The sequence below is a fragment of the Sinocyclocheilus anshuiensis genome, unplaced genomic scaffold (genome assembly GCF_001515605.1).
Source record: "Sinocyclocheilus anshuiensis isolate Anshui unplaced genomic scaffold, SAMN03320099.WGS_v1.1 scaffold29, whole genome shotgun sequence".
Classification (NCBI taxonomy): domain Eukaryota; kingdom Metazoa; phylum Chordata; class Actinopteri; order Cypriniformes; family Cyprinidae; genus Sinocyclocheilus; species Sinocyclocheilus anshuiensis.
The window spans coordinates 500,527-516,791 of NW_015539835.1; the positions used below are offsets into that span (position 1 = coordinate 500,527).

A 16,265-nucleotide genomic window follows, 5' to 3' on the forward strand; every position below is an offset into this window, starting at 1 on the left:
TCCCGCATTACAACAGCAATGATAAAAAAACATTGACAAACAACACGGAATACCGTATGCACGCTAGTAAACCAGTCATTTATGCCTTCATCACCCGGGTGTTGAAAGTGCGCGAGTGCAGGTGAGACATGAACAGCACACACTATCTGTGTTTAAACTGAACTCATTTGCACGTTTTTAAGCCTTGTCAATTGAAACGTTCAAGCAAAGAATAAGCGTTTGAAGATGTGTGTGTGCGCGTGTGTGCGCACTCATCCGTAGTGCATGCACACATGGAGAGCCTCGTCAGACAGCGCGTGCCGCGCAAATATTGATTTCTCTTTTAAGACTTGCATTTGAACTGACAAACTAACACAAAAAAAATATATCAACTTGCCCGCCTTTGTGAGTATCCTTGCAGACATCGTTGGTCATGTCTTAAGTGAATGTAAACAGTCGAGAAAGACAATGCATGTGTATCCATATCAGTGTACTGGATCTGTGAATTGTCTTAAAGGAACAGCAGTCTATTCCTGCTGTCTGTGTTTTTAAATGTTAAACAACAAAAGACAAGGAAATCACTCACTTCTCTTTATTTGACCACTGTTTTGATAAAACTGTTGCAGTGACAGTAATTTAGTAATTTATGTCAGGAATGCAAAATAATAAATGCGTATGTGTCATTTTTAGAATAGAAATTCACCACACATTCATATTCAGTCACGTCAGCAGCGGTTTATTTGTGTTCACATAGATTCACTTAACAGGGTTAATAAGGGCTTATAGTCCAAAGATGCATATACATGGAGATATATAGATATATTTACTCATGTTTACTATATATTTCTTCAGACAGAATCATCATTTCTATTCATTTTCCACTGATTTACGCGATCTGATGATAATTAGCCGCTCCCTGGGCTGTCTCTGTGTGTTTACTCTTCCGTGCTCGCGCTGTGACTCTGTGAAATCTGATTCGTCCGTCGCTTGTCGATCATAACTGAGCATCATATCCCGCCCCGTCTCATCCTGTGATGCGTTTCCTTCACTCTTCCGTGTTGACTTCTGATCACAGCGAACACAGAGAAACCTCTGTACCCACGAAATATCCAAATAATAAGCACACGATTAAGATAGTATATGGTTTTATATGTGATTTTCTTGAGATTTGGGGTATTTTCATAACAAAAATGAATGTGTACATCTGAAATGCTAATTTGTGCAGCGATATAAAAGGCTATAAATAGCATATTTTTACAACAGTAAACGACCAAATTCCACATGAGATCGCAAAAGGAAGTTATTACAAACACTCGATAGTGGTTTAAAGTGAGTTTTGAGTAAAAGTGCACTAATAATCTCATAAATTGTCTTATGTAGCTTGATGCTAATGTTAGCTCTAATGCAGCTGCAGAACAGGTGCAGCTCTTCTTCATAATGCATTTTGTCATAATAATTCACGTAAGGTCGTAAGAAAATGTTTTGTTGTATTTTTATAGAAAGACTTTTGATAATAGGCCGGTAAATGTATACTGGGATTGAAGCGATGCAGCTTGGTAAACCTTGTAATGCCAGAATAAAGGCTACTAATGGCTGAATAAAACAAAAGAATAATGATAAAGGAATAATGAAGATAATGTCTCATACCTGGCGGAGGTGTGAAAGGTTCAACACGTGACAACAATAGAATCATGAATGGGGCAGTTTGCCGAGCCAGACATGAGGAGACAGTTTACAGGAGAGCTTACAGGGGTCATAAATCAGTTTTGTTAGCCTTTTATTAGCCTTCTCTAAAAACACGCATGACATGGTCTTAGAAAATGTTTAATAAAATTCACAGTTTTAGAGATTGTTCTGAAATTTCAAATGAACCATTAGCCCTCTACCGCATGGTGTAGCCATATGGCAACATACTCTTTGTGTTCATTTCCTTGCCACTGTCTCTTTAAGAGAACATTCTCGTTTTTTTTGTTGGAAAGAGAAGACCTTAGTCTAGCCAATGATGTGCTTTGATTAAGTTATATGACATGCAGTTTCTTTTCTGTGGCGAGATTTCTGACAGACTGCCATCTCTTGTCGGTAGTTGCTGAAAGCAAACTAAAACGTCAGTAACAAACAAGGACCAGTCCGTGTCACTTCTACAAAAAAATCTAAAACATCCTGAATAAAACAAAAGAATAATGATAAAGGAATAATGAAGATAATGTCTCATACCTGGCGGAGGTGTGAAAGGTTCAACACGTGACAACAATAGAATCATGAATGGGGCAGTTTGCCGAGCCAGACATGAGGAGACAGTTTACAGGAGAGCTTACAGGGGTCATAAATCAATTTTGTTAGCCTTTTATTAGCCTTCTCTAAAAACACGCATGACATGGTCTTAGAAAATGTTTAATAAAATTCACAGTTTTAGAGATTGTTCTGAAATTTCAAATGAACCATTAGTAGACTTGTGGCTTTAGCTTCATTGTGTTTCTAAAATCATATCCTACAGCGACATATTTTTATACATTTAAAAAACATGTTTTTAATATTTTTATTTTCATGTTTGAGCTTATATATCTTTATTATCATAACAGTCTGAGTAATTCTGATTCCTGAACAGTAAACTTTGAAGTGTCAGCTTTGTGAACATATGTTGATATATGATGTTGCGGCTCGTGAGCAGCAACCTTTTTATTTTGGGTATGTCATTTGTGTCTCCATGCTGAAAATGGGGGACAAACAACAAAAGACAAGGAAATCACTCACTGCTCTTGATTGAATAGCTTTTGTAACTTCAACAAGGATTGGTCTTTAATTTATACAGTGAAATGTTATTTTACATTTGTTCACTTAAATTTCTGTGCCTGAAAATTCCTGTTAAACACCTGAAATGCCTGACCATAGTCCTTTTTTCTCTGAACATAGCAAATACCGAACTGTGACCCTAAAACCCTGAACCGAATTGAACCGTGAGCAATCTGAACCATTACACTCTTAGTAAACACTGTGAAACAAATCTGTGTGCAATTTGTCACTGTGGCAAATAACAGATGGTAGATCCGGTTAAACTTTTCCATCTATTTTGAAGGAGGAAAAAAAATGTGGGATGAATGAGGGGGGAAGCCCTTACAGATGCAAGTCAGCATTTCACACTGCCACACTTTTGATCTTGAGATGGTGCAGAAATGCAGCAAATTCAAAGGGAATTATTTATATGCTATCATGGCAAGGTCTTTAAAACAGTATCATTAAAGCGTTGGTGTAGCTGGAACATTAGGAAGTTTCATGTCATGGTCAGGACATGGAAAAACAGTAGACCGATGTTTTACTGTTTTTTGGTTGTGTCCGATAAGAGGAGCTGAGTTACTGGGCTGCTTTCCTAACTTTAGATTGGAATTTTACAATTTTACATTACATCCTGTCATTGAAATTACTGAAGGTAGATTCATTCTTCAAACGCCCAGGGATGGTTTGAAGTTGGCTGTCTGTCAATACCTGAAACATTATGTTTGAAGGTACCACGACCTTGTATTGCTGATCTCAGATTTAATTTATTCCTAGTTAAAAGACGGAGGATGATCTACATCTTTATCTGCACATATATGAGTAAAATTTGGTCTCATCTTCAAAATAAATAAATAAAATAAAATAAAAAAGGAAAAAAAAAATGTACAAGGGCTGGCCAACATAGCTACAGTAAGAAAAAAAATTATTTCAATGTTTAACAGTTCTTGGTAAACATGCAAGAACTGGCCATGGAATTAGCTTAATGGGGCCTACACTATTGTTCAGAAGTTTGGGGTCAATATCAATACATTTATTCAGCAGTGACACACTGTGATCAAAAGTGACGGTAAAAACTTTTACATTGTTTGTTTGAAAAAAAGCTGTTTCAAATGAATTTGATTCTTTTGACTTTTTTTTTTTTTTTTTTTTTTTTTAAAAAAAACTGTTTTAAAATAAATTTGTTTTTTTTGCTTTTTTTTTTTTTTTTGTTTATCTAAAAAAAAAATATTGAAAATATTGAAAGAAAAAAGTGAAAAGTTTCCACAAAAATATTAAAGCAGCACAACCAAAACAAAAAGAAATGTTTCTTGAGTACCAAAACAGCCTATTAAGACTGTTTTCTGAAAGATCATGTGACACTGGAATAATTTCTGATTTTAAAATAACAGCTTTGCCATCACAGGTATAATTTTACAATTTAAAATTTACTAAAATAGAAAGGAGTTCTTGTAATATTTCACAATAATGTTGTTTGTCCTCTATTTTTTTTTTTAATGAATGCAGCCTTTGTGGGAATAAGAGACTTCTTTCAAACCAAACAAACAAACATAAATCAAAAATGAAAGCCTAATTTTGAAATAAAAAGTGCATTAAATAATTTAATATTCATATTAAGAATCTTGTAATATCAATGTAACTATGTTCGTAGCTAAGGGAAGAAGGAGGCGGAAACCAGCGAACATTTAAACATAAAACTTTAATAATCAAACAAACAAACACAAAACGAAAGTAAAAGCGGCAGCCCCTAACAGATGCCTGCCGCTTAAAACATCATAAAACAACAACATAAATAGTCCAGGCCTGGTCCTCTCTCGTCCATCACTGTCGTTACTCCTTTTATCCTTCCGGAGCTCCTCCATGGGACTCGAGACCGGTGAGTGGCGCAGGTCGCTCTTCATTTACTCCACCAGCCTCGCTCCGTTCCCGCGGCTCTTTGCCCTGCCCCACTTGTCACAATCAAATATCACATATAGTGTAAATATTTGACCTATGCCCCAGCCGTAATGCTATAATATACGATATTGCCCTATGCGTAATCTAACTAATCTAAGTGTTTGCAAAAACGTACATGCATTCTTGTACCACATACATAGAGCGACTAATGTGTTTTGTCCTGTTACACTATTATTTTTATTATATATCACCTTCTTGACATTTTAAATTGTGAACTGGATTGCGGTTTCTCCATGAAATCTTTATGCATCTTATGCAGTATGGATCTTTTCATAGGTGGAACTTCTTTAACCATGACATTTTTAGCATTCAGTTGAAACATGATGGAAATATAATTCAATCATTCCCAACTTTCCACAGGCACATCTCTCCTAGTAGCTTGAGAGTGAATAGTAATGCATATATTCATGTTGAGCCTGCCCAGTGTTGAATTCGTGGGTAAACCCTGCTAGAGTCGCACCATTTCACTGCTGTTCCCTGCTGTGCTCTGCTGCAGCTCCAGCGCTCCTTTTCATTCATTATTTTTGAGTAGCGTGAGGCTATGGTATCTCAGGGTGCTGCAGCACCATACAGCGGAGCTAGAAGTCACAGTCGCACATCAGAAGTTCAGAACCATAGCTGCTGCTGGAAATGTGACATCCCATTTTTGGAAACAGTAGTCCAGCTGGAATATATGCATTTTATTCTGAACACATGAAATCTTTTTCTGTTAATGAGTGTGACGTAGGAACAGAGACGAGAGGGTTAATAAAAAAAAAAAAAAATTTAAATCTGTATAAATTACTGATTAAAAATATAATCATAATCACTGTATGTAAGTTAGCCGATTACTTTAGTTGCTAAGTTTATTCAAGACATTAGTGTGTTAATGTTGTGACTGTGACTACTGTAAATAATTTTTCCACCTGTTTTTTTTTTTCATTTCATAAATTATTATTTTCTTTTTCCATCTGTTCTTTTCTATTCATATACAAAAAGATTTTATCACTTTGTAATGGTAATACATATATTATATTAGAGTATACTAGAGCCTAGAATAACATAGCATCAGCTTTTCCTCCCTTATATAAAAGGTCTCAAATTGTATACATTAATGTTTTAGCTCAAATGCCCTCTTGTGGTCTCTTGTGACTGTTGCACATGCTCTTTGAGGAATGATACCTGGATGGATATTCTATCAGATGCTCAAATGGGAATGTTGTAGTCAATGGATTAATTTCAGTTTACACAAGTAAACTGTTAACCATCAATGAATAAATAAATTAGGTACTAATTTATTATACTTCACTTGAAGTTTGGAGGGAAAAAAAACATGCAATCTAAAATGGATTATTCATTTAAATTTTTCTGCTACTATGGACCTGCAAATTTATGGTTCCACAGTAACACAGACCAAATCCATTCCTGTGATTAGATATACACTACTGCTTAAAAAGTTAGTTAAGTCATTAAGTGTTGTTGTTTTTTGTTTGATTTTTTTTGTTTTTGTTAGAAATTAATATATCATTTATTCTGTAATGATGCATTAAATTGATCAAAGGTAAATACATTTATAATGTTGCAGATGATGTCTGTTTCAAGTAAATACTGTTCTTTTGATTTTTCTATTATCTATTAATGAAAAATCCTGAAAAAAAAAACATTTTAAACATTGATTAATAATGAAAAATTAGCTCCCTTGAAAATTGTCTTAAAATGTTACTGTATTTTTGATCAAATAAATGCAGCCTTGGTCAGTATAAGAGACTTCTTTTAAGAACCCCAACTTTACCCTACTGACCCCACACATTTGAAAAAGTAGTGTATTCAGAACTACTCCTACACATGTTTGAGATGTCACATACAGTCAGTGTGAGTGCAGGGGTTAAATATTCATGTTGTCTTTGGGACTGAATGGATCTAGAGAGCTGGAAAACTAGGTCACTTCTGGCACCACTGGGGTTACCGTTGAAATCTGGGTCACCTGTTAGCATGCACTGATGGTGAATGACTAAGCAAAGACGGCTGGTAATTGGCTGTCAGGGTGCCCAAGTTGCACATCCAACATGGACAGGAGTAATGATTTTAACATTAAAATTATCACCTTTAAGCATGAATCGTTTCTTTTATTATTAATGTGTGTTGTTTTTTTATTTACTCAGTCATGAACGTTGTTTGTTCTCTTTTTTTGTGCTTACAGAAAGAGCTCAGCCTTCCCAGACGAGGAAGTTTGTGAGTAAATCTTCTTTAATTGTCTTTAACACAACCATCACCAGCAAAACAATTTTTTTAAAGATTTTTATCATCTACAGACCATTCAGGGTAGTATGGAAACCTGTTTCCACAACGGAATAAAAATTTAAAAAGTAAATTGACTTTTTATCAAACAATTCAATTAATTGCGACTCTATATTCTATAATATCTCAGAATTGTGAGATATAAACTCAGAATTCTGTGGGAAAGAAGTCCGAATTGTGTGACTAACTCATAATTGCAAATTTAAAACTTTAAAGGTGCTGTATGTAGGATTGACACCGAGTGGTTGAACTAGGTATTGCAGTCCAAATTCAAAATATTGGAGAGGGTTTTTTTCACCCGGCCCCTCCTCCTTAGACTTGACGCACACGCAGGTTGCCAGATTGACTACACCAACAGGAACGAGCGCACTTGACGATGGATGAAATGAAATACGCGGTGTTTTCCGCCAACTGGCAACCCAGGGTCCCGAAATACAACTGGGTAAACTGGCAGTGGGCGGGTTTCACAAACCAAAACAGAGAACGACATTCTGACCCGGAACGCACATTTTCAAAGGAGAATAACTGACTGTAGCATTGTTTTTCAGATAAACAAGTATGTTAACTTAGCATGTTTCTTAAATATCTGCAAACATATTATGGTATTTTTTATGCTTTAGTAGAGTAAAAAACTTACATACAGCACCTTTAAGCGAAATAACGTTGCGTTTCTGAGAAGAAAAGTCAGAAGTCTGCGTTTATATCTTGTAATTCTGACTTTTTTCCTCCGAATGGTGAGAAACAAAGTCTGAATTATGAGATAAAAAGTCAGAATTCATTTCATTCTGTCATTCTGTGGCAGAAACAGGCTTCCAGAGGGTAGGCACCATTAAGATGGCGATAATATGGCTGTGAAGGGATAGACTTATGATCTGTTCAGTGGGTTATACTGTTGTGTACTTTGTCATCGTCCAGCGGTTAAAACATTGAAAATGCATCTTTCTAAAAAGAAACTTTTAAATGAAAACGTAGGAGTGACTTAAGACTTTAAGATTGTATAGGACTTTTATCTATCACAGCCTCCTTTTCTTTGATGGAAATTAAATATGGCATCTGCTGTGACCCAGCTCAGAATCTGTTTATCATAAGTGCAAACAATGCATGCAGCCTTTGTTTTACAGTGAATTACTAAATTTCATTATTAAAAGAAATAAAAGCATCTCGTTCTCTTGGTCATATTTGTTTTATTGTTTGTTTTCTATTTTTTATTTTTTGCTTTGAAGATTTTGCGAGAGAAAAATGTGAAACATTCCTAGTTGGCTAAATTTCTTAAAAATAACAGTTTTATGTAAATTGCCTTCCCAATTATTTCCCATGTCAAGCTTCTGTATGCAAGTTGATGAGTAAACAATTCTTCTGTTGTCCTTACATCCACATTACATCCACAAGATTTGCTTGTTAAAGCATGGCTTGCATTCGTATTTTTATTTATTTATTGTATATATTTATTGTTTATTTTTGGAGTTGCTCATTTGCATACAAATAATATGAAATAAAACCTTGTTTAGAAATTACAGCTGATAATGTTTACAAACTGATTATGGTTTGTATATTCCATCATGTTGAGCTCGAGGCTTCCAGGCAATCTCTTGCATAGGCCGAGCCGTCACGCAGCTGTCTGCCATGTCACCTAGCCTTGAACTTTGGCAGTGACCAGAAATTTGAAATGTAAGATCTTTGTCTGTCATTTGAACTGGGCACTCAGTAAACGGTGATCTACATGTTGCAACATTTATTGTAGGGCTTCATAGTTACTTGAAATGAAAATGAAATCACAACATGGCCTAGAATAATTATTAAATTGCAATCTCCGTGTAAACTGAAGTGATTAAAGTCCTACAGGTTTGGAATGACTTGAAGGCGTAGATGATGACAGAATTTTCATGTTTCATTTTCGAAGGGTTTTATATTGTGATCTAAAGCCTTGTTTACTCGTGTCTCTTTATAGGATGCATATTCATCCGTTACATTGATTAATGAAACCTTCACTTCCTGTTGATGATGTCTCTGAGGGAGTCTTGGGTAACAAACTTATATACTGACAGTTCAAATAAACCAATCTGTGCGTTACACCCTAGCCATTGGTTTGGATTTTCAAACAAGATCAGTTTTCTCTGAAAAACAGAATAACTGTAACTTGTTTAACATTATTTTTCCACCGTTATTTTCTGTCGATTGGGTTTAACTGCTAAATAAAATGTTTTCAAAGCTCCTGTTAAAGGGGTCCTATTATGCTCTTTTACAAAGTCTTGATTTTGTTTTGGGGGTGTACTAGAACAGGCTCTCATACTAGGTTGTTCGAAACACACATTATTTTTCACATATTTTACATTATTACAACACCTCTCTCCCCAGTCTGGCATGAACGGCTCGAATCTTTATTCTCGAAATATTTCGACTTTATTCTCGAAATCTTTGATTTTTTATTTTTTTAACATGGCACTAAAACGCCGTCGTAGTTTTTAGTTTGAAATAAATATGCAATAGATATATTGTTTGATTGATCCCGTACCACCTTTGTGTTTTTCTCCCCAAACCCTCCCACCGCTTATTTCTTTTTATATTTATTTATGTCCATTTTCCTACTCTGTAACACAAGTGCAACAAATGTACAAAAAATATTTCAAGTAATTATATATAATATAATATATTTTTTAAGCTGGTTTTCATATCCTGTTTCAACCAGTTTTAGACTAGTCACACTTTTTTCCCACTCCACAGCAGTGTCATCCTATGTTCACTGTTCATTTCAAAACATTTATTCATACAAGAAAACTGAGTGCTAATGCAATGTCTCTGACAATACACACCCGTACCCGTATTCCATCCATTGCGCTCTCTCGGTTGGATGTATATGATAGATCTTCAATGTGTCCAAACCTGTCAGAAACAAATTAGAAGAAGAAAAAACATGTCAATTAATTTTATTGGCCTTTTGCATTTATGATTTATGGCCTGCTGCTATGACGGCGGCACAGGCATCGTGTGATGAATGTGCCGTTACAGTTGTCTGTCTGTTTCTGAGAGGGAGTGAGTCAATGCAATGGTCACGTGACTTGGCTCGATCAACAGTGGGATGTAGCTGAAGTGGTGGATGGGGAGGATATGGACACTCAGGTCATGCTCTCCAGATGGATTTACTGAATGTTAATGAGAGGTGAGCCACCCGTTTATACATCAGCATTGGCAGCAGCAGGTCAGTGGCTCTGAGATGTGTTTTGACTTCAGTTTTTATAACATATCTATTTTTTATGTATTTATCTAAAATAAAGTAGCTTTTATAAATGTATAAAATAATTAAATTAAACTAATTTAATATTGCTAGCTAGCAAATGGTGAAAAATAAAAACAAAAAAAAATCCTATTTAATTGTAAGGGATGATATAGCAAGGATCTTGTGAAACTGGATTGCGGCTTAGCTTTTATTTTCATATTTTCAGTTTTTATTTTATAGTAACTTTGCTATGTGCTGTTGTAATTTTTATGATTGTAATTTTTTTTATATTTCTATATAGATTTAAATTTTAGTAATTTTAGTACTTAAACTTTTCGGTAACACTTTATTTTAGGGTCTCTTAAGTAGTTGCTTATTAAGCATGCATATTACTAGAATATTAGCCAGTTATTAGTACGAATTAAGCACATATTAATGCCTTATTCTGCATGACCTTATTCTACATCCCTAATCCTACCCAATGCCTAGAAATAACAACTACCTTACTAACTATTAATACGCAGCAAATTAGGAATTTATTGAGGGAAAAGTCGTAGTTAATAGTGAATAAGTATTCCCTATTCTAAAGTGTTACCAACTTTTCTTTTCTGTTAATTTCTCTTTGCATTTCATTTAGTTGCCAAGGCAACATTTCTAATTTTCACAGAAATTTTCACCACCACAATATTATGATGTGGGTTGTTGATATGAGGTTACTAGGGTGTTTTAGGTGGTTGACGAGGTGGTTTAATTAGGTGTAATTTTTATACTTACAATTTTAATTTTAGTTCAGGTTTTAGTCATTTTTTCTGTTTTTGTAATTAGTGTTATTTTTATAAAATATTTCTTAACATTAATATGTTTTTAATTTCTGTTTTAGATTTAGTAAGCTTAATATTTCAACTTAAACAGTTAGTATTTCAACCTACTAACTTATTTCAGTTTCTAATTAAATTGTAAGTTGAATTTTTTAAACTAATTTTCATTCAAGTGTATCCTGTAATATTTATATTTGATTTGATTTTAGCTGTATTTCAACTACTTATATTGGAATTTTTTGAAAATTTGATGAAAAAAAAACATGACATATTATTATTGGAAAATATACAATTATTGAAATATGGCCCCTTTAACGCTTTTCCTTTGAATGCACATAATGTGTTATTGTCAGATATGATGGCACTATGGAAAAGAAAGGGTTACAGCAATTCATGGATGTAAATAGAGGGTAATAAGTGAAGTGTGACCTGTTAAATCCCAATGGAGCTGTCCCAGCGGCCTCAGCTGATTGCTTCATTCCCTCAAACACATGTGCACATGCATACAATGAGCATTGAACATTCTTGAACAATCTAAAAGATTAAAGCTGTTTTGATTATACATTAAAGAATTGCCTTTTGGCTTCAGATAAATATGTTTCAGATAAATAAGTTTTACTAATCCAGTTTCTCAACATGAATAAGTTTGGCCTAATTCGGAAGAAACAGCAGGTGTTTAACTGGGTTCTGTCCTTACGCTCCACTTTTTGACCGCCTGCTGCTCCTGCTTGGTTTTTGTTGCAGTGTATACTGTCATCTGCGATTGTGTGCTCCCAAGAGCCTGCCAACTGTGGTCAACAATTTACTTTTCCTGAAATGCAGCCCATTAGACCCTGTATTCACATTTGCTGTGTAATTGGTTTTGCCTTTGTATCTTCATCCTGTTGTTTGCCTGAGTGCTTCTAAGATTGTTGTTGGCATGAGCACTTGTAAAATTTTAAGTGTGCATTTAAAAAACAAAACCGAGATGATCATGCTGAATGTGGTGTCCAGGGTTACAGTAATCTCAGTATTGCACTCAAGCACATTTTGCAGAAAGTACAAAGTGCACATGCGAATCCATTTATGTGCACTCGTGAGAGTGTAAGATCTCTAGTAGATCATCTCGCTCAAAAATGACCAAAGAGTTTCTATATTTTTCCTATTTAAAACTTGACTCTTCTGTAGTTACATCGTGTACTAAGGCCGACGGAAAATGAAAAGTTGCGATTTTCTAGGCCAATATGGTTAGGAACTATACTCTCATTCTGGCGTAATAATCAAGGAACTTTGCTGGCGTACCATGGGTGCAGCAGGCGCAATGATATTAGGCAGCGCCTGAAAATAGTCCCCAGCTAGGTAACTTCCAACGGAAGGATTTCCTGTGCAAGCAGGTGGTCACGTTGGTTATGTTGGCGGAAGTTAGCCTATTTTCAGGCGCTGCGTAATACGGCCTAGAAAATCGCAACTTTTCATTTTCCGTCGGTCCTAGCACACGATGTAACTACAGAAGAGTCACATTTTAAATAGATATAAAAAAAATCGAAACTCTTTGGTCATTTTTGAGCGAGATGCTAATGGCCTAATCAGATTCAATGATCTATGCTAAGCTGCAGATAAAAGTGCTACCGCCAGACCCGGAGATCGGCTGAATGGATTCGAAAACGGTAAAACTCAACTGTTTAACTCTAGGGGAGTTGGAAAATAACTCCAGGGGAGTTGGAAAATGAGCCTATTTTCAAAAATAGTGGAGTGTTCCTTTAATATGTGGGGCAGGAGCGGTTTCTCCATTAGGGCGATTGGGCGACACACCACCAAAGCACGAAAGGGAGGGATTTTTTTTCTTTCACATTCAACCACAGTGTTACGCTAGCTTTCACTGTTCTAGACTGTTTGTTCTGCCTCTAAATAGTCCAATCAGCATCGAGTCGCGTTTTGTGTAATACCGCCCCTTTTTGGGCGTTTTCTGTCAGACTGAGAATCGCCCCGAGTGCTCTCATAGACTTCCATACAAAGATCATTTTTTTCAAAATGCAGGCACTGCAATGCAATCTCTATGAGTTCCGGGAGGGCTAGCCCTAACGTGCTTTCGTCATCATGCGTAACCTTCTAACTGCAGGCACTGCAATGCAATCTCTGTGTTCCGGGAGGGCTAGCACTAACGTGCTTTCGTCATCATGCGTATCCTTAACTTGTGCAAGGATTGGTGGGAATGGTGACATCCAATAATATTTAAAAACTATTTTGAATTTTAACAACAAGAAAAAATGAAAAACTACTTATAACTACTAATATCTTTATCAAAAGTGAAAAAAGAAAAAGAAGAAAAAAAAAAGAGAGACGGGGACAGCTACGCCAACTCGAATTCAGTTGTCAGTTGAACTTGATCGACATCATGGCGAACGTTACCTCTGCGCAGATGAATTCTATCGTGTCATTAAAAGAAATACCATTCAGTCGTCATAGCAATAAGGATAAATTGGCAATTAAAGAATTAGGACCACCAAGACCAAATTTAAACATCAAACAAGTATCTACAATGGGCGGGAAGTTGTATAAACGGGGATTTTCGAGGATGTGGTATGAACGGAAAAAATGGTTAGCAGGTTTCGAAGTAGCTAATGCTTTATTCTGCTACCCCTGCATTTTGTTCCATCCCGAGAGCGTGACGGACATTGCATGGACAACTACAGGTGTCACCGACATGCATCATCTCTCGGAGAAGGTGAAAAAACACGAAACAGCAAAGATGCATATGGACAGGTGCTTAAAATTGGTGGCTTTCGGGACGGTCAATATTGCCACACGGTTGGATGACCGCTACCGTATAGCTGTACGTCGATTACGTTAAAAAGAGCAATGTAATGTAAGTAAGCAGTGTAATGTAAGTGAGCAGTGTAAGTGAGTAATGTAAGTAAGCAGTGTAATGTAAGTGAGCAGTGTAAGTGAGTAATGTAAGTAAGCAGTGTAATGTAAGTGAGCAGTGTAAGTGAGTAATGTAAGTAAGCAGTGTAATGTAAGTGAGCAGTGTAAGTGAGTAATGTAAGTAAGCAGTGTAATGTAAGTGAGCAGTGTAAGTGAGTAATGTAAGTAAGCAGTGTAATGTAAGTGAGCAGTGTAAGTGAGTAATGTAAGTAAGCAGTGTAAGTGAGTAATGTAAGGGAGCAGTGTAATGTAAGGGAGCAATGTGATTTAAGCAGTGTAATACAAATGAGCTGTGTAATATAAGTGAGTAATGTTGTAAATGAGCAGTGTAATATAAGCGAGTTGTGTAAATAGTGATGTATGTGACTTCAATTATTACTTATTAAACTGAAATTGAAGTAAAAAGTTTTTTGGAAAACCACATTGTAAGTAAGCAGTGTAATGTAAGTGAGCAGTGTAGATGAGTAATGTAAGTAAGCAGTGTAATGTAAGTGAGTGCTGTAAGTGAGTAATGTAAGTAAGCAGTGTAATGTAAGTGAGCAGTGTAAGTGAGTAATGTAAGGGAGCAGTGTAATGTAAGGGAGCAATGTGATTTAAGCAGTGTAATACAAATGAGCTGTGTAATATAAGTGAGTAATGTTGTAAATGAGCAGTGTAATATAAGCGAGTTGTGTAAATAGTGATGTATGTGACTTCAATTATTACTTATTAAACTGAAATTGAAGTAAAAAGTTTCACTCATGTGGGGTAAAGGGTTTGTTTGTTCAAATCAACTCTTAACTATGAGAAATTTGTATGTTTGCCTTCATGCCTTGTCCTTGGTTTCTCTTTGTTCTTTTGAGGCATTTATTGCTTATTTTGCTGAAGAACATTGACAGTTATGCTGCAGTGTAATGTGGGAAAAGCACCAACAACCTGAATGATGGTCAACAGCCCTGCTGCAGATAGAAAGTGCTGCATGTACTGGAGACTCCTCTGACTGTGCTTTGCTGACGTAAGTCTCCTTCCTCAGTGGAGGAGGGGCGTTAGGTCTGTTTAGTGCTAGTGCATGAGCGACGGGAGGGGAAAAACATTGTCGCCCAGCCTCCCTGCCCTCCACAGGCAGTTGATGATCACATCTGACAGCTCAGGGTGGAAGTTGAACGGCTCAGAGCGCTGGGTCCCCAGAATCTACTCCTCCCCTGTGAGCAGCTCTCAGCTGGTATCTCTGCACCAGAGCCTGGCTTTGGCCCTTTGTCAGCGCATGGGGCTGCGGGCAGGCAGACGGCGAGAATATATCATGTACACAATAGAGTAAACGAGTGCGGCGCGACCATGAAAGCTCAGCGGGAGAGGCTGAGGATTCCGGGCTTGACGTTGGAGTGAGTATTTTCCCTTCTCTCTCACGTCTTCTCTGGCTGTGATGACAGCAGATTGTTTATCTGCAGTGTGTCTGTCTCTGTAGCGGTGACGGCACATCTAAGCTGAGCAGTGCAGCATTACCACAGTAGCAGCGTCTGCGGCATGTGTTGAAGGATAAATATAGGTTTGCTAGCTTGTATAGATCCAGCTAGTGTCCCTTTGCGGCAGCTTTGCATGTGATTTTTATGGAACGGGCTCATGTTTGGATAAAAGATGATGATGCTAGATAAATAAAGGATCATCTAGAGCCAGAAGGACTTGCGCAGCAGCTGGGTGACCTGCCTTTCTGTTTTGCTACACTGACGTCTCCTCTCGCAGCATTTATAGCTTTTGATCACATCACTTATTGAATTAAGTGGTTGAATCACCTCTACAAGAGGGCCTGTTTGTTGTCGACCTGTTAGCAGGTCAAAGACGCCACCGTACTGTAGAGTTTGGTGCAGCGACGTAAACAGTCGTCATGTTCGATTGGCCATTTATGTTTAGATAAGATGGGATGCCTTTGTTTTTGTTTACAGGGGTCTCAAGAGATGCATGCATATCTCCTGGACATGTCAGCTCAGCAGTTTCACCTGACATGTTTTGTTTCTCAGCAAAAAAACCTTTGTAATGCTTAATAAACGCATGATGTTTGTAGATTAATGATTATTTTTCTGAATATTTTAATGTTAATTTAATTTTTAACATGTGGCCAGTCTGTATAATATCAACAAGTATACAATATAAAACCATTTCATGCATAGGCGATGGAATGAAATGGACCATTTGTTGTGGCAACCCCTTCACAACGCAGCATCTTACCCGAAAAGCCTTCAACGGTCATGCATGACACTGCTCTGTGGTTAATGCATGCCAACTCGTGTATGTCTCTGCACACAACTTCAAAGGCTACATCCTGAGAGAGACTGTTTTTGTCCATGATGAACATTCACAAAACTCAATTTGAC

General features: G+C 36.6%; 1 protein-coding gene across 3 annotated transcripts in view; it reads left to right on the plus strand.

The window, feature by feature from the left end:
• LOC107684348 (microtubule-associated serine/threonine-protein kinase 4-like) overlaps window positions 1–16,265 on the plus strand; it is a 136,534-nt gene that overhangs the window by 73,867 nt on the left and 46,402 nt on the right. For 2 of the 3 annotated variants that reach the window (XM_016480593.1, XM_016480596.1), the window contains exon 4: window positions 6,884–6,915. In XM_016480593.1, coding sequence (XP_016336079.1) covers window positions 6,884–6,915 — 32 coding nt within the window. Of the gene's footprint in view, window positions 1–6,883; window positions 6,916–14,980; window positions 15,279–16,265 lie in introns of those variants that run through there. The other variant, XM_016480595.1, reaches the window with a different exon arrangement.